Source organism: Salmo salar, chromosome ssa19 (genome assembly GCF_905237065.1).
Source record: "Salmo salar chromosome ssa19, Ssal_v3.1, whole genome shotgun sequence".
Taxonomy (NCBI): Eukaryota; Metazoa; Chordata; class Actinopteri; order Salmoniformes; family Salmonidae; genus Salmo; species Salmo salar.
Genome location: NC_059460.1, coordinates 70,117,525 through 70,132,326, shown reverse-complemented (window position 1 = coordinate 70,132,326; position 14,802 = coordinate 70,117,525). Strand labels below are relative to the sequence as shown.

Genomic DNA, 14,802 nt, shown 5'->3' with positions numbered 1-14,802 from the left:
CGTCTAATTGGACGTGTAGAACAGGGCTTCCCAATCCTGGTCCTGAAGGGACCAAACACTTCTGGTTTTCATCCTCTTCTTCTAATAAGGGACTAATTCAGACCTGGGATACCAGGTGAGTGAAATGTAGAAACAAAAAACAGAAGTGTTTTGGCCTTCCAAGACCAGAATTGGGCAGCCCTGGTCTAGAAAGTAACCTGGTTGTAATCGGGTGATATGATGTCTTCTCAACCAGAACACCATTTTACTACCAGAAGATGATGTCATTATCACGCTGGACAGAATAGCCATGACATCAACTCCCATTCATTGAACTGTTTTCACACTCCTCAGTTAAGATTGTGCCGCTCTACTCCTACACTCTGCTCACATTCCAGTCCTATCTTTCAGTGGAGGGAAATAAGATCATTAACCTGCAGCCAAGGAGGAAGTGGAGAACAAAAGTCACTTTCTCTGGCAGAGCACACACATGAGCATACCAACAGTGCTTCAAAAACCTAATAACCCCACTTGTACACCCACAGTTCTCCCCACCCCCAGCCAATACTTTCCATGGCATTGCTATCACCTGTTGGGAAACTCCAGCCAGTGCCCTACTTAAGGAGCTCCAACTCCCAGTCAGAAACACACTCTCTCTCACTCTCTCTCAACTCTATTGAAAAACACTTTCTCTCTCGCCCCCTTTCTCAGCATCTCTGTGGGACCCATCTGAAGATTAGGATGATAAGCTGTAGAGTGTGTGTCCTGGCTGTGCTGTTCTCTCTCCTCATCATCACCCTCATTCCCACCACACAATCGGGTGAGTGCCAACACACACATGCTATATATGCACATGAACCTTAGTACAAATACATGCACGCAATGTCTCTTGCTGACACAGAAAAAAAACGTATGTGTTTGTGTGTAGCGGACTGCTGTCTGAAGTTCACTCCACGTCCGGTGCACTGCCGATGGCTGAAAGGCTACACCTTCCAGGACATTACTTCCTCGTGTGACCTCAATGCTGTCATGTGAGTCTTCCTCCAATCACATCCTAGCACATTGTGTGTAGAATAGTGGCTGGTATTTCCTTGATTCCTCTTATCTTCTCCTTCTCCAATCGGAAGCAAGGAGAGAGGATCCGAGGAAAGACAATTGACATTCAGTCACTGTGTGTGTGTAATGTGTGTTGACATTGTACTGTGTTGTTGCAGCTTCCAGAATCGAAGGAACAAGTTTGTGTGTGCCGACCCCTCTCAAGACTGGACCAAGAGGGTACTGCGCTGCCTGCGGTGAGTACACTTGTGCATGTGTAGGCATGTAAGCGTTGAAAAAAGTTGTGTGTATCTTTGTCTAACTCTTTGTGTGTGTGTGTGTGTGTGTGTGTGTGTGTGTGTGTGTGTGTGTGTGTGTGTGTGTGTGTGTGTGTGTGTGTGTGTGTGTGTGTGTGTGTGTGTGTGTGTGTGTGTGTTTTGTTCATAGCAAGCGTCAGGAGAAGAAATCCCAACTGAAGAAAAGAGTCTGAACTCATGTTGCCGTGGAGAGGGCTTTCATTACAGAACACCATGTAATATATTATTGATATAGTGTTATATTTTATTAAGACAAGCAGCAATATATCTCAATATACAGAGAGATTCATGAAGGTTAAGATGTTTAATTCATTTAATATAAGTGATTATTTTTCATCATATCTGTGATTCTGAGGTAGTTTGAGTTTCATCTCAGTTTGTGTATAATAACTGTATTTATCATCGTTGTTGGTCTGTTTTATAAACAGCAAGTGTAGTATTTGTGATACGCATGTAGATGTTTTATAAACAGAAAGTGATACGCATGGCGAAACATTGAAACATAGTTTTCACACAGAGTACCACAAAATATTTTTGTGTTGATGTTTCATATCCTCTCTCCAACTGAAGCCAGAGAAAACCTTTTTAACTTTGTATTTCCAAAGTGTCCAAATCTCTATATGAGTTTTACTGAAGTGTACTTACTTTAAGCTCAGAGCTATGAAATAGATAATAAAATGGGTATTTGAAATACTGTGTGTCCTACTCTTATTGTATGTGTACTAGGCTACCGGTACATGACAACAATATAAAACTAAAAATGCCATTATCATCCACACAAAACATTTAAGAGTGTTGGAAGGGATATCAAACACAGACGCATGCACACACGCATGAAAAGGCCTATCAATGGTATGCTTATTTTTGCTTCCTTGTGTCCTTTTTTAAAAATGTATTTTATTTTATATATATATATTTTTTTTTTTGCTTCCTTGTGTCCTTGTTCACATACCATACTGTCTACAGCAGTCACTATAGAGGGCTTGTAGTTACGTCACAAATCACCTAGCAACCCCACCAAGCGCCATGTCGGAAGACCAAAGTCCTCCAATCGCCCACCTGGCTGGATGCATCTTGCTACCACCGGAAATTTAGGGAAGATTGCCCATTATTTAGTTTTTCTAAAGATCCAGAAAACGGAAAAAGTGGAAGAACCTATTCAACTAAGTAAATATATGTTGATCAAAAACGATGTATTGTATATAGACTTATTTTTCTACTGTATTATTGACTGTATGTTTGTTTTAGTCCATGTGTAACTCTGTGGTGTTATGTGTCGAACTGCTTTGCTTTATCTTGGCCAGGTCGCAGTTGTAAATGAGAACTTGTTCTCAACTTGCCTACCTGGTTAAATAAAATAAAAAATAAAATAAATATTATTAACTAGCTTGCTACAGAAAATTAGTCTGCAGGCTAACTCAAATGAGCTGCTAACGTAATGTTCACTAGTTAGCTAACTGTACATACTGTATAACTAGCTAGGTGAATTAAATATAACCAGCTTGCTAACTTCATTATTAGCTATTTTGCTATCTTGATATATTTATCGTTGTAACTCCAAATGCATTTATAGCTCGCAAACAGCTATGGAAGAGGGTGAAATTATTAGTTTGCACTTCCAGCTGTCAGAGACGGGAGAGTAGGCTACTCTGGATAGGGCAGGTAACTTTGTGGGAAGACATTATAAAACAATTCTCCAGTTCCAGTCCCTAGCGATAAAAACTGAGGACAGAGATATACAGTGGTTTCAGAAAGTATTCAGACCCTTTGACTTTTCAAAAAATGTGCAAATGTATTAAACATTTAAAACTGAAATATCACATTTACCTAAGTATTCAGACCCTTTACTCAGTACTTTGTTGAAGCGCCTCTGGACACATGACATTTTTAACAATACTTTTTTTCTGATACCAACTAGCTCATTGCATCCGCAGTGGAGTCCAGTTTCATAATATTAGCATATGTCCCATCTGTTTGCCATAGTTTTTAAGTAATCACGAAAAAGCAGGCCTTATATTAGGGCATTTTTCACCCTGCCAGCTCCTATTAGTTCTATTGAGCACAGTGGCACCAACTCGCCTTCCAAACGTTCTATTCACAGTTTATTGTTGTACTTCACAATGCCTGCTTTGCTATTGTTGGCAATGAGACCTGTCCACGTTGTTTGTAGTTAAAATGTAAACAACAAAAAATTACTCATGGAACTCTGAGGTTGTCCCATTGTTTACTATAGGGAAATACAGTTTTGTCTGTCTGCGGTGGAAGGTGGCCGAGCTACAGGAGTGTTTGTCAGACCATGAGACATCCCATCTCGCAATGTGTATATTTAGATTTTTTCGACTTGGACTACATTTTAAACATGATAATCTCCTCTTTCTAATTATGTAAGGCTGGGCAGCGTACTCCGTTGTCATCAAGCGCTAACCCAGAAATACCTTTTGCCCTTGGAGCACTGAGCTTCCCCCATTGTTTTCCTATGGAGAGGCATGTTGGTATATTTCGCCAAATATCTTGCAATGTGTATATTTCGAATTGTTCAAGTTGGACACCGTTTTAATCAGGGTATTCTCCTCTTTCTAATTACATACGATTGGGCAGCGTACTCTGCTGTCATCGATTGCCAGACCAGAAATAGTCAAAAGCTGCAATTTTTTCCAAGTACACTTGGCACGATCGAGGTGCGGATGTTTATTTCTACACAAGTTGTTATTTTTCAGTTTCGTCCTTAGAAGAGATCGTAGTGGTAAAATAAAAAGGGCAAAAAAAAATTGTGCCATTTAGGCGAAATGGAATTCCAAGCGTCACTCCAGTCAAAACATGCTTGCAAACGTATTGATTCCATTGCTATGGGCTCGCGCTAGTGTTCCAGCTTAGCCAACGTTCTTTTGGCATTTTTCAGTCTTGGGTGAATTTTGACTCGTTTTATTGTCCAGCATACAGTGAGGGAAAAAAGAAATTTGATCCCCTGCTGATTTTGTACGTTTGCCCACTGACAAAGAAATGATCAGTCTATAATTTTAATGGTAAGTTTATTTGAACAGTGAGAGACAGAATAACAACAAAAAAATCCAGAAAAACGCATGTCAAAAATGTTATAAATTGATTTGCATTTTAATGAGGGAAATAAGTATTTGACCCCCTCTGCAAAACATGACTTAGTACTTGGTGGCAAAACCCTTGTTGGCAATCACAGAGGTCAGACGTTTCTTGTAGTTGGCCACCAGGTTTGCACACATCTCAGGAGGGATTTTGTCCCACTCCTCTTTGCAGATCTTCTCCAAGTCATTAAGGTTTCGAGGCTGACGTTTGGCAACTCGAACCTTCAGCTCCCTCCACAGATTTTCTATGGGATTAAGGTCTGGAGACTGGCTAGGCCACTCCAGGACCTTAATGTGCTTCTTCTTGAGCCACTCCTTTGTTGCCTTGGCCGTGTGTTTTGGGTCATTGTCATGCTGGAATACCCATCCACGACCCATTTTCAATGCCCTGGCTGAGGGAAGGAGGTTCTCACCCAAGATTTGACGGTACATGGCCCCGTCCATCGTCCCTTTGATGCGGTGAAGTTGTCCTGTCCCGTTAGCAGAAAAACACCCGCAAAGCATAATGTTTCCACCTCCATGTTTGATGGTGGGGATGGTGTTCTTGGGGTCATAGGCAGCATTCCTCCTCCTCCAAACACGGCGAGTTGAGTTGATGCCAAAGAGCTCCATTTTGGTCTCATCTGACAACAACACTTTCACCCAGTTGTCCTCTGAATCATTCAGATGTTCATTGGCAAACTTCAGATGGGCATGTATATGCTTTCTTGAGCAGGGGGACCTTGCGGGCGCTGCAGGATTTCAGTCCTTCACGGCGTAGTGTGTTACCAATTGTTTTCTTGGTGACTATGGTCCCAGCTGCCTTGAGATCATTGACAAGATCCTCCCATGTAGTTCTGGACTGATTCCTCACCGTTCTCATGATCATTTCAACTCCACGAGGTGAGATCTTGCATGGAGCCCCAGGCCGAGGGAGATTGACAGTTATTTTGTGTTTCTTCCATTTGAGAATAATCGCACCAACTGTTGTCACCTTGTCACCAAGCTGCTTGGCGATGGTCTTGTTGCCCATTCCAGCCTTGTGTAGGTCTACAATCTTGTCCCTGACATCCTTGGAGAGCTCTTTGGTCTTGGCCATGGTGGAGAGTTTGGAATCTGATTGATTGATTGCTTCTGTGGACAGGTGTCTTTTATACAGGTATCAAACTGAGATTAGGAGCACTCCCTTTAAGAGTGTGCTCCTAATCTCAGCTCGTTACCTGTATAAAAGACACCTGGGAGCCAGAAATCTTTCTTATTGAGAGGGGGTCAAATACTTATTTCCCTCATTAAAATGCAAATCAATTTATAACATTTTTGACATTAGTTTTTCTGGATTTTTTTGTTTGTTTGTCTTTCACTGTTCAAATAAACCTACCATTAAAATTATAGACTGATCATTTCTTTGTCAGTGGGCAAACGTACAAAATCAGCAGGGGATCAAATACTTTTTTCCCTCACTGTATTTTTGGCAGCATTTACATCCTAGAGTCTTCTTGGGTATGATGCTACAAGTGTGGCACACCTGTATTTGGGGAGTTTCTCCCATTCTTCTCTGCAGATCCTCTCAAGCTCTGTCAGGTTGGATGGGGAGCGTCTCTCCAGAGATGTTCGATCGGGTTCAAGTCCGGGCTCTGGCTGAGCTGCTCAAGGACAATCAGAGAATTGTCCTGAAGCCACTCCTGCGCTGTCTTGGCTGTGTGCTTAGGGTCGTTTTCGTGTTGGAAGGTGAACATTTACTCCAGTCTGAGGTCCTGAGTGATCTAGAGCAGGTTTTCATCAAGGATCTCTCAGTACTTTGCTCCGTTCATCTTTCCCTCGAGCCTAATTAGTCTCCCAGTCCCTGCTGCTGAAAAACATCCCCACAGCATAAAACTACCATGCTTCACCGTAGGGATGATGCCAGGTTTCCTCCAGATTTGCCACTTGGCATTCAGGCCAGAGTGTTCAATCTTGGTTCCATCAGAACAGAGAATCTTGTTTCTCATGGTCTGAGAGTCCTTTTAGGTGCCTTTTGGCAAACTCCAAGCGGGCTGTCATGTGCCTTTTACTGAGGAGTGGCTTCCGTCTGGCCACTCTACCATAAAGTCCTGATTGGTAGAGTGCTTCAGAGATGGTTGTTCTTTGGAATGTTCTCCCATCTCCACAGAGGAACTCTGGAGCTCTGTCAGAGTGACCATCAGGTTCTTGGTCACCTCCCTGACCAAGGCGCTTCTCCCCTGATTGCTCAGTTTGGCCGGGCGGCCAGCTCTAGGAAGAGTCTTGGTGGTTCCATATTTCTTCCATTTAACCTCTATGGGCTAGGTGGGACGCTTGCCTACTCAACAGCCAGTGTAATCCCGTTATTCAAATTCCTAAAAAATGCAAAAACTTCAATTTTTCAAACATATGACTATTTTACACCATTTTAAAGACAAGACTCTCGTTAATCTAACCACACTGTCCGATTTCAAAAAGGCTTTACAACGAAAGCAAAACATTAGATTATGTCAGCAGAGTACCCAGCCAGAAATAATCAGACACCCATTTTTCAAGCTAGCATATAATGTCACATAAACCCAAACCACAGCTAAATGTAGCACTAACCTTTGATGATCTTCATCAGATGACAACCCTAGGACATTATGTTATACAATACATGCATGTTTTGTTCAATCAAGTTCATATTTATATCAAAAAACAGCTTTTTACATTAGCATGTGACGTTCAGAACTAGCATACCCCCCGCAAACTTCTGGTGAATTTACTAAATTACTCACGATAAACGTTCACAAAAAACATAACAATTATTTTAAGAATTATAGATACAGAACTCCTCTATGCACTCGCTATGTCTGATTTTAAAATAGCTTTTCGGTGAAAGCACATTTTGCAATATTCTCAGTAGATAGCCCGGCATCACCGGGCTAGCTATTTAGACACCCACCAAGTTTAGCACTCACCAAAATCAGATTTACTATAAGAAAAATGTTATTACCTTTGCTGTCTTCGTCAGAATGCACTCCCAGGACTTCTACTTCAATAACAAATGTTGGTTTGGTTCAAAATAATCCATAGTTATGTTCAAATATCCTGTTTTGTTTGTGCGTTCAAGACACTATCCGAATGGTAAAGAAGGGTGACGCGCATGACGCATTTCGTGACAAAAAAATTCTAAATATTCCATTACCGTACCTCGAAGCATGTCAACCGCTGTTTAAAATCAATTTTTATGCCATTTTTCTCGTAAAAAAGCGATAATATTCCGACCGGGAATCTGTGTTTAGGTTCAAAGACGAAAGAAAATAAAAACATGGGGTCGACTCGTACACGCGCCTCAGCCCATTGTCCTCTGATAGAGCACTTGCCAAAAGCGCTAATGTGTTTCAGCCAGTGGCTGGAATTACATCATTCAGCTTTTTCCCGCTTTCTGAGAGCCTATGGGAGCCGTAGGAAGTGTCACGTTACAGCAAAGATCCTCAGTCTTCAATAAACAGAGTCAAGAAGCTCCAGGAATGGTCAGAGAGGGCACTTCCTATACAGAACCTTCTCAGGTTTTTGCCTGCCATATGAGTTCTGTTATACTCACAGACACCATTCAAACAGTTTTAGAAACTTTAGGGTGTTTTCTATCCAAAGCCAATAATGATATGCATATTCTAGTTTCTGGGCAGTAGTAATAACCAGATTAAATCGGGTACATTTTTTATCCGGACGTGTAAATACTGCCCCCTACCCCCAACAGGTTAAACTCTTAGATATTGATACCGACAGAATAATAACAAGTCTTTGATATTAATTACTAGTCTGCAGCTAGGAATTCGGTATCATTGAACGCGAAGACCAACGAAACACCCGTCCTATAACGACATTAATGAATGTCACTTTGAAATTACCATTCTAACCGAGAGAGAGAGAGAGAACGCGAGGACAAAACTCTCCAACAGAGAGTTAAACTCTTAGATATTGATACCGGCAGAATAATAACAAGTCTTTGATATTAATTACTAGTCTGCAGCTAGGAATTCGGTATCATTGAACACGAAGACCGACGAAACACCCGTCCTATAACGACATTAATGAATGTCACTTTGAAATATCCATTCTAACCGAGAGAGAGAGAACGCGAGGACAAAACTCTCCAACAGAACAGAACTTTTCAACAAAGATCCCGACGACACACTGAGTGTAAATATATATATTGATTGCAATTGTTCCCGAATGAGTGAGCGTTCATGTGCAAAGGATTAGCATTTAAATTGTTAATATTTATCAACTCTGTAGTGCCTTCTCAGCTGACCCACACTCCCCTTTTGTCTAACAAGCCGCCATGCCGGTTTAGCCCACTAGGGCACATTCTCCTATAATTTCCTTTTAACCATATCTGTGTTATGCATTTCTGTGAATTATTTAGTTAGTAAATAAATGATTTTAAGACAATTGATGTATGGATGACTCATAGTGAAGACTGGGTTCATGCAGATAACCAACAATTTACGACGTTTGGAATGAGACTGACGAGGTAAAGAATACGTCATTAAATCAGAAAACTCAGAGATCAGATATTATGATATCTGAAAGTTATATTAGGAAAATTATAACTTTGTAATCTGAATATTTTCCTTGGTGCCCCGACCTCCTAGTTAATTACAGTTACACAATTAATCAGTTTAATCGCGTAATAATAATTACAGAGAGTTATTTGATAAACATGTCTTCTGTTTTAATGATGCCAAAGACACGACAATTGGAAAAACGCTGGTTGACTTGGAAACATACAAGACCAACTGGCACAGAGAGACAGGAAACACAGGGATAAATACACTGGGGAAAACAAGCGGCACCTGGAGGGGGTGGAGACAATAACAAGGACAGGTGGTACAGATCAGGATGTGACAGTCACCATCAGTCCAAACGATTAGCCAAACAAGGGAAGTTCGCAACGTAAGTTCCTCAACCCTTGTTTTTGATCGAGTTTGCGAGTGTACAGTTATGTTCACTTCAGGGTTCTGAAACGCCCCATAATTCAATTTGCGATGATTGTACATCCACTAACAAAAGTGAGCCAAAACTTAAAACCTAAACATCAATATGGAGAAGTCAACATACAAGTGTAAGTAAAAACGAATGTAAATAAGTTAGAAATTGTGCTACTAATGCACGACAGCACAAACACATCTCATAAAAGTAATTATGTTTTTGTTCGGTTATCTTTTGTAAATTGTATAAATAAAACATTTTCCTGGTTTACGGTCGGATATACCACAGCTGTCAGCCAATCAGCATTCAGGGCTCGAACCACCCAGTTTATAATAATAATTATATAGTTAATATAAGTAGACATGCAATCATAATTGACTGTAGCGCATATAAAGCACCCACAAGCTACCGGTGGCTGAAAACACATGAACGGATGATGAATTTCCAGGCAAGGGCGGTCCATTTAAAATGAATTCCTTCCTCCCTCCCCCCTTGCCCCCATGATATGTCATCAGAAGTGTCCACTTAATTTGAAGGCTGAGGGGAAAGGGTGTGTCTTCTCAGTGTTTGTAATGCAGCTATAGTGTTTGTTGTAAATGCAGTTAGACGGTTGAGCCCTCAGGCTGTCAACCTTGTGCTATCTTAAGTCTACACAGACAACGAATTACCTTTTACACACTATCTGCTGACTGCCACGTATACAGAAAGGGGTTGTATTTTCTCTATAAAAGCAGACTCGGCTATGTTTGTTAAGCTTTCAACTCCGAGCCATTCTTGGTGATGGTTGATATGCTTCATTTTTGCAAATCGTGTAATAAAGTGTTGTTTGAAAGAATCTGCAGTCTCTCTTCCCTTTTGATTAGATATTCCACGACACGTCTTATTTTACATTTTCGTAGCAGATTAGGAGAATTTAAGCAGCAGGTTAGGAGAATTAGGTTAAGGTTATGAAAGGGTTAGGGTTTGTTAAAATGAAAAACAATTACTTTTGACAATTTGACCAAAGCTGGATCCCTTTTAGCTAGGACCCCTTTTTCAGAGACGTTTCCTTTGCACAGGACAAATGTGGCCTTTGATAACATTTAATGGAATTCTACTACACATTATATGACTGGAGAAATTAGCTGAATCTCTTTTAATACGATGGTAGCATATGCCACTAAATTAAGCGCTTAGTGATAATTTAGGCTATTAATATCTAATCTATTCATAACATTAAGAATAGTAGGCTTACATTTGTCTGCAAATGCAATGATAGAGGCACGCAATCCGTTCTTATAAAGGTGCATTTTAATGGTGAAAAATAGCTTCCCCAAAACTTTAAACTCACACGACACATGCTAATTGCTAGACTACAAGCTATCTAGCTAATTTGGTGTACAAAAGGCTGTGAAGTATTTGGAGATAATCATATCAGTAATATTAATTCATCATATGAGAGTTGTAGCTCCGCCCACCGGTGAAGTGGAGCAGAGCATGCTTGGGGATCTCCAGCTCAGAGAAGAAGATTAGCTCGAGAGAAGTCAAGTGAGACAAAGTTCTAGCCATCCTTGTGTTTTCCCACCAGTTATCTTTCATTGTGTTAGCCAAGGCCAGTGTGCATCCTTGTTGATATTTAAGTACATATTTCATATCTTTCAGGTGTTTATGTCTGAAAATGCACTGTGACATTGTCATATTTATGGTTATTGTAGTTTCTACTGCTAGCTGTTGTGAGCTGGCTAGCTCTGTAATGCTTGTCTTATCATTTCGGACATTTAATCCAGTATTTGTTTAGGATAATGTCCCCCGGTGCGTCGTTTATATGCCCTGTAATTGTATATGTGTATGCTAAATCATTATTTTTTTTATTTTATTTTACCTTTATTTAACCAGGTAGGCAAGTTGAAACCAAGTTCTAATTTATAACTGCGACCTGGCCAAGATAAAGCAAAGCAGTTCGACACATACAACAACACAGAGTTACACATGGAGTAAAACAAATATACAGTCAATAATGCAGTCCAAAAACAAGTCTATATACAATGTGAGCAAATGAGGTGAGATAAGGGAGGTAAAGGCAATAAAAAGGCCATGGTGGCGAAGTAAATACAATATAGCAAATAAAAACACTGGAATTGTAGATTTGTAGTAGGTGAATGTGCAAAGTAGAAAGTAGAAATACTGGGTTGCAAGGGAGCAAAATAAATAAATACAGTAGGGGATGAGGTAATGTAATGGAAATTCTATGATTAAAGGTTTGACTAAATGATTTCACCCTGAAAATGTATAACCGAGTGATTATAAGATGAATGTACTAATGTGTGTGTGTGTATAGGAAAAGTTTAAGCTTAATGATTTAGCAATGTAAGCAAGACATTCAAGGAAAAGGAGAACTGTTAACAGACAGCAGACAACTTGTGACTACTGTGAAACTGATAAGCCGGAAGGTCTCCCCACCCAGGGACAGAACCAAATTGTGAAGTGTTTGAATTGGCAACCATTGATTTGGCATGACAACAGGAACAGAAACCACATTTGATATTGACGGTAATGGGAAAGAAAATAAAATGTCTTTGTGACACAGGAGCATGCCATACAGCGATCTGTGCTGCTGATAAACCTGAGGGAGTAAGAATAGATGGGGAAAAGATTATAGTTCGCTCAGCTTCAGGACATCAATTCATGGAAAGGTTCTCCTCACCAATCAATTTAAAACATGAGCAGTCTGGAGGGGAGGCAACCGTCCCTGTCTTGATATCCAAATTGTGCTCTGTGAACCTGCTGGGACGTGATGTAATGACCAAATTAAATGTAGCCGTCACTCACATTGAACGGGGAATGATGGCATACATTGTTCAAGATAACATGGTAGTTTGTGGGGATGGGAAACCGTGCTATTGGTATAGTCAAGATCTGTTAAGGGGGGGAGTAACGGATATTCCTAAAACCTTGATGGAACTTGCGGATGATGTAGTACCAGGCCTCACTACGATGCCTCCCGATGACTTACACTGTACTCTCTGGTATAATAGACACCCAGGCCCCGATCCAGTCTATGAGGAAGCATTACTTAAAACCACAGAGAGAATTATAGGGCTAAAGTGGTTTCACTATGACAGTACACACGCCGCAGTGGAAGTAGAGCTACAGCCTCAGACACAAAGACTGTTCAGGGAAAGGTGTGGCCCCCATGTCTCTCTTGCGAAATAACCTTCAGAAGGGTGGGAGGACATGGGTCAGTGGATATCTAAGGGAAAGAGAATCACAGACTGGGTAGACATGATGAGTGGAGATCAGCATAGTCCATCAACCGATAGATATCGTAGGAAGCTAAATTGGAGAGCAAATAGTGTTCCTGGGGTACATCTGAGTGAATGTGGGAAGTACTAAGGAGAGGCATACCTGTTAACAGAAGAACAGGAATTAGAATTACAAATAGTCCCTGAGCACAAGGTCCAGCAGATGTAGGATTAATTAAAGGGGTAATTCCAATACAGGTAGTGCCGAAATCTAATCATGGACCATACCAGAAGTAAAATGTAATGAAGCCCGAGGTTATAAAAGGTATTACTCCCAGATTTGAGGAATTGGTAAAAGGGGGAGTAATCAGAGAAGGAGATGAAGCATAGTGCAATTCTCCAATGTTTTTCGTATAGAAAGCAGCGCCGAGTAATGACTGGAGGATGTTATATCTACTCGGCTACTATAAGAGGTGATTTAGAGTGTAATACCTGGATCATTATGTTACCAGATTTTGGTTAATTTATTTTTATTTTAGTATAAGTAGTATATCCTGATAGCCAAGGTTGGTTTGGCTTTACCTTTTAACCTGTTATGGATAGGGGGCAGTATTTTCACGGCCGGATAAAAAACGTACCCAATTTAATCTGATTATTACTCCTGCCCAGAAACTAGAATATGCATATAATTATTAGCTTTGGATAGAAAACACTCCAAAGTTTCTAAAACTGTTTGAATGGTGTCTGTGAGTATAACAGAACTCATTTGGCAGGCCAAAACCTGAGAAGATTCCAAATAGGAAGGGCCCTCTCTGACCATTTCTTGGCCTTCTTGATCATCTCTATCCAAAACAGGGGATCTCTGCTGTAACGTGACATTTTCTAACGCTCCCATAGGCTCTCAGAAGGCGGCAAAAAGCTGAATGATGTCTTTGCAGGCCCAGGCTGAAAAACAGTAGCGCATTTAGATAGTGGTCGATCAGAGAACCATGAGACTGAGGCGCGTGCACGAGGCGACACCACGTTTTTATTCTTTCGTCTTTGAACGAAAACAACGACTCCCGGTCGGAATATTATCGCTTTTTTATGAGAAAAATAGCATAAAAATTGATTTTAAACAGCGATTGACATGCTTCGAAGTACGGTAATGGAATATTTAGAATTTTTTGGTCACGAAACGCATCGGGCGCGTAACCCTTCGTCACCCTTCGGATAGTGTCTTGAACGCACAACAAAACGCCGCTATTTGGATATAACTATGGATTATTTGGAACCAAACCAACATTTGTTATTGAAGTAGAAGTAGAGTGCATTCTGACGAAAAACAACAAAGGTAATCCAATTTTTCTTATAGTAAATCTGAGTTTGGTGAGGGTCAAACTTGGTGGGTGTCAAAATAGCTAGCCTGTGATGGCGGGCTATCTACTCAGAATATTGCAAAATGTGCTTTCACCGAAAAGCTATTTTAAAATCGGACACCTCGATTGCATAAAGGAGTTCTGTATCTATAATTCTTAAAATAATTGTTATATTTTTTGTGAACGTTTATTGTGAGTAATTTAGTAAATTGTTAGTAAATTCCCCGGAAGTTTGCTAGTTCTGAACATCACATGCTAATGTAAAAAGCAGTTTTTTGATATAAATATGAACTTGATTGAACAAAACATGCATGTATTGTATAACATAATGTCCTAGGCGTGTCATCTGATGAAGATCATCAAAGGTTAGTGCTGCATTTAGCTGTGGTTTGGTTTTTTGTGACATTATATGCTAGCTTGAAAAATGGGTGTCTGATTATTTCTGGCTGGGTACTCTGCTGACATAATCTAATGTTTTGCTTTTGCTGTAAAGCCTTTTTGAAATCGGACAGTGTGGTTAGATAAAGGAGAGTCTTGTGTTTAAAATGGTGTAAAATAGTCATATGTTTGAAAAATTGAAGTTTTCGGATTTTTGAGGAGTTTGTATTTCGCGCCACGCCTATCATTGGATATTGGAGCAGGTGTTCCGCTAGCGGAACGTCTAGATGTAAGAGGTTTTAAGGGAGGGAATGGATATATACTAGGGTATTATATGATTTTTTTAAGTAATTAGGAGTAATTTAGGAAGATTTGACCCTCCAGAGGAGAGACAAATTTTAATATATGAAGATGACATATTGGTGGCGAATCCCTCCCAGGGGGGCTGTAAAGCGGACACTCTAGCTCTGTTAGTGTT

At 40.4% G+C, this 14,802-nt stretch overlaps 1 protein-coding gene across 1 annotated transcript; it reads left to right on the top strand.

Moving 5' to 3' along the window:
* The first annotated feature begins 204 nt into the window (after positions 1-204).
* On the top strand, positions 205-2,022 carry LOC106579494 (C-C motif chemokine 20). The gene is made up of 4 exons (XM_014159437.2): positions 205-799; positions 908-1,010; positions 1,194-1,271; positions 1,462-2,022. Exons 1-4 carry the CDS (start codon positions 553-555, stop codon positions 1,502-1,504), a joined length of 471 nt encoding a protein of 156 aa, XP_014014912.1. The 5' UTR covers positions 205-552; the 3' UTR covers positions 1,505-2,022.
* The last annotated feature ends 12,780 nt before the right edge of the window (positions 2,023-14,802 follow it).